This window comes from Coregonus lavaretus, assembly GCF_964263955.1.
Source record: "Coregonus lavaretus genome assembly, contig: HAP1_SCAFFOLD_2863, whole genome shotgun sequence".
NCBI lineage: Eukaryota > Metazoa > Chordata > Actinopteri > Salmoniformes > Salmonidae > Coregonus > Coregonus lavaretus.
This window is the reverse complement of record NW_028157724.1, coordinates 26,937-34,139: the sequence shown is the minus strand read 5'-3', so window position 1 is coordinate 34,139 and position 7,203 is coordinate 26,937. Positions and strand designations below refer to the sequence as shown.

Here is a 7,203-nt window from a genome sequence, read left to right as displayed (position 1 = left end):
CCCTCTTCCTCCTTCTTCCTCCTCCTTCTTCCTCTTCCTCCTCCCTCTTCCTCCTTTTTCTTCCTCCTCCTTCTTCTTTCATCGTTCTTCCTCCTTCCTCTTCCTCCTACTTCTTCTTCCTCCTTCTTCTTCCTTCTTTCATCGTTCTTCCTTATCCTTCCCCCACCTTCTTCCTCTTCCTCCTTCTTCCTCTTCCTCCTTCTTCCTCCTCCTTCTTCCTCTTCCTCCTTCTTCTTCCTCCTCCTTCTTCCTCTTCCTCCTTCTTCCTCCTCCTCCTTCCTCTTCTTTCTTCTTTCATTCTTCTTCCTCCTCCTTCTTCCCCCTCCTTCTTCTTCCTCCTTCTTCCTTATCGTTCTTTCATCGTTCTTCTTCCTCCTTCCTCTTCCTCCTCCTTCCTCCTTCTTCCTCTTCCTCCTTCCTCTTCCTCTTCCTCCTCCTTCTTCCTCCTCCTTCTCCTTCCTCTTCCTCCTTCCCACTGTGTTTCAGATTACAGAGCAAGCAAGCCAATCTTATGGAACCAGTGTAAGTGGCAGCAAATGCAGATGACAGAATTATAATAGAGCTTTATGCTATGATTCTACTCTATACTCTATTATACCATTATGGTAAACACTTTCTATGACGTATAGACCTATAATGCTTTATAGTGACTTTTCATAGCGTTACCACTAATGGCTGTTTTTGCTAATTAGGTTAAGTGACTTTGGGTGTTGGGCGCTTCCTCCTTCTTCCTCCTTCTTCTTCCTCCTTCTTCTTCCTCCTTCTTCTTCCTTCTTTCATCGTTCTTCCTCCTTCTTCTCCTTCCCCCGCCTTCTTCCTCTTCCTCCTTCTTCCTCCTTCTTCTTCCTCCTTCCTCTTCTTCCTCCTTCTTCTTCCTTCTTCCTCTTCCTTCTTCTTCCTCCTTCTTCCTTATCCTTCTTTCATCCTTCTTCTTCATCCTTCTTCCTCTTCCTCCTCTTTCTTCCTCTTCCTCCTCCTTCTTCTTCTTCCTCCCCCTTCTCCTTCCTCTTCCTCCTTCCCACTGTGTTTCAGATTACAGAGCAAGCAAGCCAATCTTATGGAACCAGTGTAAGTGGCAGCAAATGCAGATGACAGAATTATAATAGAGCTTTATGCTATGATTCTACTCTATACTCTATTATACCATTATGGTAAACACTTTCTATGACGTATAGACCTATAATGCTTTATAGTGACTTTTCATAGCGTTACCACTAATGGCTGTTTTTGCTAATTAGGTTAAGTGACTTTGGGTGTTGGGCGCTTCCTCCTTCTTCCTCCTTCTTCTTCCTCCTTCTTCCTCCTTCTTCTTCCTTCTTTCATCGTTCTTCCTCCTTCTTCTCCTTCCCCCGCCTTCTTCCTCTTCCTCCTTCTTCCTCCTTCTCCTTCCTCTTCTTCCTCCTTCTTCTTCCTTCTTCCTCTTCCTTCTTCTTCCTCCTTCTTCCTTATCCTTCTTTCATCCTTCTTCTTCATCCTTCTTCCTCTTCCTCCTCTTTCTTCCTCTTCCTCCTCCTTCTTCTTCTTCCTCCCCCTTCTCCTTCCTCTTCCTCCTTCCCACTGTGTTTCAGATTACAGAGCAAGCAAGCCAATCTTATGGAACCAGTGTAAGTGGCAGCAAATGCAGATGACAGAATTATAATAGAGCTTTATGCTATGATTCTACTCTATACTCTATTATACCATTATGGTAAACACTTTCTATGACGTATAGACCTATAATGCTTTATAGTGCCTTTTCATAGCGTTACCACTAATGGCTGTTTTTGCTAATTATCTTGCTGATTAGGTTAAGTGACTTTGGGTGTTTTGAAAAGCGCTGAAAATAAAAAGTTGCATTATTATTATTCAGGAGGACTGAAGTGCTGACTGTTACCCCGTGGCTAAAATAGTTTTTCTTCCTCCTTCTTCCTCTTCCTCCTCCTTCTTCCTCCTTCTTCCTCTTCCTCCTCCTTCTTCTTCCTCCTCCTTCTCCTTCTTCCTTCTTTCATCGTTCTTCTTCCTCTTCCTTCTTCCTCCTTCTTCCTCTTCTTCCTCCTTCCTCATCCTCCTTCTTCCTTCTTTCATCGTTCTTCTTACTCCTCCTCCTTCCTCCTTCTTCCTTCAGGAGGACTGACGTGCTGACTGTAACCCCGTGGCTGGCTCCTGTAGTCTGGGAAGGGACTTTTGACCCCCAGGTCATAGACGAGGCCTTTATGTCCCAAAACCTCACCATCGCTACCACTGTGTTCGCTGTAGGGAAGTAAGTCACAGACTCCATGTGTAGAAACACCACTTCTGTGTGCATGTGTCTTCTTTTATGCACATTTTAAGGCCTCTCAGGCCCAAAAGAAATGTCTGCATTATTCAAACCCTTATCATGGGGGGACTATTTTTGTGTCTCAACTGGTGTTAAGGATGTCATGCTGCTTGCTTAACGAGTATCGCTTCCCCCTGATTTGGCTCATTATGATGTGGAAAATAATGTATTATTAAAAATCAAAGTTCTTACAGAGTTTTTGTAGAATCGAGAGACTTTATTACAATGGACAAAGCCGGGGTGATTTGCAAAGCATCCTCCCTTCTCTCTTTCTGCCCCCCAGTTATATAGTCCCATTCTCATCCCTTCTAGCTCAAAACCCCTCCCTCTTCAGTTTCCCGCCCTCTATCGCTCCGCCCACTTCCTTTGTCTATGATGGCGGCTAAATTAAACTTTTTATTCAGTTCAGAATCAATAGTAATACAATCAATCACGCCCTTTGTCTTGCAAAAACACTCATGTTTAGTTTAAACCCGGCTCCCCCCGGGCTTGACCTAAAGATTGATTGTGGGACATGACAGGTCCACACTTAATCTTTTAAACATACCCAAAACCCACCCCATCATGCTGTAATCAATCAAGAAGATAGCCAAAGAGAGACAACGGGTTTAGACCTGAACTCTGTTCAACCCTGGTTCGCTCCAGGGATCTGCCCAAGGAGAGCCACGGGGTCATAGTCTGGTTGCAATCACAGATGACACAAGACAACTGTAGTATTTGACCCAATGACAGGTCAGATGCCCATTTTACACACACACACACACACACACAAACCTAGTGAGAGGAATTCACTAAGTTCTTGCCTAGCAACAGAGACGTCCGTGATTTAACTTTGTTTAGCACATAGTTCACAAAAAAAAATATAAAAAAATCTCCCTCAATGGCGAGGCTCGAACTCAGAACCTCTGCCTCACAAACACACGTGACCCCGCCCCTACTGAAGCGTCTTACTCGGTCGTGCCACTGAAAGCTATTCGGCAGCGCAAGTGGGGAGACTTCAGGCTGAGGAGTGAGTTTCACAGACGACCCGTAATGCTACGCTGGCATCTTGTTCCTGTGTATAGTGAACTACTTAACTCTAACCCACAGGGCACCCATAGGGGCTCTGGTTAAAAGTAGTTGTCTATAATAGGGAGCATACTATAGCTTTATATAAATCCTTTTTGCGTCGTGTTTCCCGATAAAAAAAAAAAAAAAAAAAAAAAAAAAAAAAAAAAAATGCAATCTCATGTTAACTCAGTCTGTCTTCTCAAACCGTCTTGTCCTGTACCTGAATGTTTTCTTATTTTCTCCAGATCCACGCATGTAATAAATCGACTGTTTTCCTACGTAGATTCACCTCTCGTGTTTCCGTCCATCGTTCAAGATGTAGTAACTCCAGTTCTGTTCGTTTCACAGACTTACTTGTTTTTCCGTCTCTATCCATCCTTACAGATACACTTGTTTTCTTCGGGACTTCTTAGAGTCCGCTGAGAAGCACTTCATGGTGAGAATCCAGAACTGTCTAGCAAATGGATTGACTGTTTTATAATATAAAGAAGGTCCAGGGATTACTATTTTAAAAGAAATATAAAGACTACTGTAGGAGTGATTATGCAGGATTAGGTCCACCCCTGCCCGTGTGATCTCATTCATTGGTCCAAATATTTAATGTAATTCAATTTGTTTTAAATCTATTCATTTTTTTCATCCTTTTTTAATTCAATTGAATTCAATTCAAATCGTTAGAAAATCCGTCCCATTCAATTCAATTCCATGTGATTCCAGTTGGGACTGGACGTACACTACTACGTGTTCACCGACATGCCCGACGACGTGCCCGACAACGTGACTCTGGGTGTCGGCAGACTGCTCAGCATCGTGAGGGTGCCAAAGTTCGACCGCTGGCAGGAGATATCCCTCCGCCGCATGGAGATCATCCAGGTTATTATAAATAATATATTACATCGTTATCACATTGAATCAAATCACATTGAATTAAAGTTTATTTTCATGCACACGGGATACAGCATACTGTACATAGAATATTGAAATACTTACTTACAAGCTCTCCTCTCAGTACAGTAGCTTTAGAAATACTATGGATGATCTACAGATGCTCAAAACTATCAGTTGCAACTCTGTTGATAATAGGAAATGGTTAGGGATAGGTTTAGGGTTAGGTTTAGGGTTAGGGTTAGGTTTAGGGTTAGGTTTAAGGTTAGGTTTAGGGTTAGGGTTAGGTTTAAGGTTAGGTTTAGGGTTAGGGTTATGTTTAAGGTTAGGGTTAGGTTTAGGGTTAGGTTTAAGGTTAGGTTTAGGGTTAGGGTTAGGTTTAAGGTTAGGTTTAGGGTTAGGTTTAGGGTTAGGGTTAGGTTTAAGGTTTAAGGTTAGGTTTAGGGTTAAGTTAGGGTTACGATGATATGCCTATTGGGTTATTGCATATTAGATAGTTGAAATGTTGTTGACAGTAGACTTTATGGACTTTGTGTATTATTATTAAACCAAATTTCCATCTGAGGACAAAGTTTGATTGATTTGGTTGGTTGATTGAATATCTACTGAACATCCACCAATCTTGTATTTGGGAGCAGACTGCCATTAAGGATTACATCCACCAGGGGGCAAACTACATCTTCTGCCTGGACGTAGACATGAGGTTCCACGGCCGTGTGGGGCCAGAGGCTCTGGGGAGACTGGTGGCCGCCATCCACCCCTGGTAATGCTTACTTACTTAAAGGGCCAGCATCCACTCCTGCTAATTCTTATTTAAAGGGCCAGCATCCACCCCTGGTCATTCTTACTTACTTAAAGGGCAAGCATCCACTCCTGCTAATTCTTACTTACTTAAAGGGCCAGCCTCCACACCTGGTAATTCTTATTTAAAGCACCAGCATCCACCCCTGGTAATACTTACTTAAAAGACCAGCATCCACCCCTGGTAATACTTACTTACTTAAAGGGCCAGCCTCCACCCCTGGTAAGTCTTACTTACTTAAAGGGCCAGTATCCACCCCTGGTTATGCTTACTTATTTAAAGGACCAGCATCCACCCCTGGTAATTCTTACTTACTTAAAGGGCCAGTATCCACCCCTGGTTATGCTTACTTATTTAAAGGACCAGCATCCACCCCTGGTAATTCTTACTTACTTAAAGGGCCAGTATCCACCCCTGGTTATGCTTACTTATTTAAAGGACCAGCATCCACCCCTGGTAATTCTTACTTACTTAAAGGGCCAGTATCCACCCCTGGTTATGCTTACTTACTTAAAGGGCCAGTATCCACCCCTGGTTATGCTTACTTATTTAAAGGGCCAGTATCCACCCCTGGTAATTCTTATTTAAAGGGCCAGTATCCACCCCTGGTTATGCTTACTTATTTAAAGCTCTGATGGAGGAAAATGTTGTTGACCACTGTGGTATTGCATGCACCTACATGCTGACTACTTCCTGTTGACCTCTTTCCAGATCTACCTCGCAAAAAGATGATTTCTAACCTCAAGGGTCTTTGTTAAAAAGGTTAAGTAATAATACAAACTGTCTTGTCTTGCAGGTTCTACATGTACCCCCGGAGCCAGTACCCCTACGAGCGGCGGACCGTCTCCAAAGCCTACATACCCCAGGACCAGGGAGACTTCTACTACCAGGCCAACATTTTCGGAGGAGCGCTGGAGGATGTTCACCGGCTGACCAAGACTTGCAGTGAGCACCTGGAGGTAAGCACTCACGCACACAGGCATACAGTTAGTCACTCACATACAGTACTCACTCACCCCTCTCTCTCTCCCTCCCTCTTCCTTCTCCCCCTCCCTCCCTCCCTCCCTCCCTCTTCCTTCTCCCCCTCCCTCCCTCCCTCTTCCTTCTCCCTCTTCCTTCTCCCCCTCCCTCCCTCCTTCCTTCTCCCTCCCTCCCTCCCTCCCTCCCTCCCTCCCTCCCTCCCTCCCTCCCTCCCTCCCTCCCTCCCTCCCTCCCTCCCTCCCTCCCTCTTCCTTCTCCCCCTCCCTCCCTCCCTCTTCCTTCTCCCCCTCCCTCCCTCCCTCCCTCCCTCCTTCTCCCCCTCCCTCCCTCCCTCTTCCCTCCCTCCCTCCCTCCCTCCCTCCCTCCCTCCCTCCCTCCCTCCCTCCCTCCCTCCCTCCCTCCCTCCCTCCCTCCTTCTCCCCCTCCCTCCCTCCCTCTTCCTTCTCCCCCTCCCTCCCTCCTTCTCCCCCTCCCTCCCTCCCTCCCTCCCTCCCTCCCTCCCTCCCTCCCTCCCTCCCTCCCTCTTCCTTCTCCCCTCTTCCTTCTCTCCCTCCCTCTTCCTCCTCCCTCCTTCTCCCCCTCCCGCCCTCCCTCCCTCCCTCTTCCTTCTCCCCCCCTCCCTCTAGGTTGATAGGTCAGTGGGTGTGGAGGCTGTGTGGCAGGAGGAGAGTCATCTGAACTGGTACCTGGTGAGGAACAAGCCCACCAAGCTGCTGTCACCTGAATATGTGTGGGACGACGCTAAAGGACGGGACGCCAAGGAGATAAAACTGGTCCGCTTCTCCTCTGTCATTAAGAACAAGGCAGAGGTCAGGGAGAACCTGTGAGAAAAGAAGAAGAAGAGGAAGAGGAGAGAGAGGATATTTTTTCATTTTTAACACAAGCTGCAGGCAGGAGAGGAGAAAGGTGGGAAGGAGGAGAGGAGAAGAGGAGAAGAGAGAGAGAGGAGAAGAAGAAGAGGAGAGAGAGAGAGCACACTTATCTTTAACACGGACTGTGTTCCTTTACTTGGTTGTGGTATACATCTTTGCACACTGCTCTTTTTGTTCAGAGAAATATGACTTTGTTTTTGTTTAGTGTCTTTGTGACACAGACTACGCTCGAAATGACTCCCTATTCACCCCAGAACTCCTGGTTAAAAGTAATGCACTATACAGGGTGGCATTTCAGACGTAGCTATTTTTACTGT

The 7,203-nt window shown here is 45.7% G+C and overlaps 1 protein-coding gene across 1 annotated transcript; it reads left to right on the top strand.

The window, feature by feature from the left end:
* Nucleotides 1-2,104: 2,104 nt before the first annotated feature.
* LOC311124993 (globoside alpha-1,3-N-acetylgalactosaminyltransferase 1-like) lies at nucleotides 2,105-6,841 on the top strand (the record flags this gene model as incomplete). Its single annotated transcript, XM_084199081.1, has 6 exons — nucleotides 2,105-2,239; nucleotides 3,731-3,782; nucleotides 4,064-4,219; nucleotides 4,870-4,994; nucleotides 5,830-5,992; nucleotides 6,641-6,841. Coding segments are annotated over 6 exons (832 nt in total), but the record flags the coding sequence as incomplete, so codon positions are not given.
* Nucleotides 6,842-7,203: the final 362 nt, after the last annotated feature.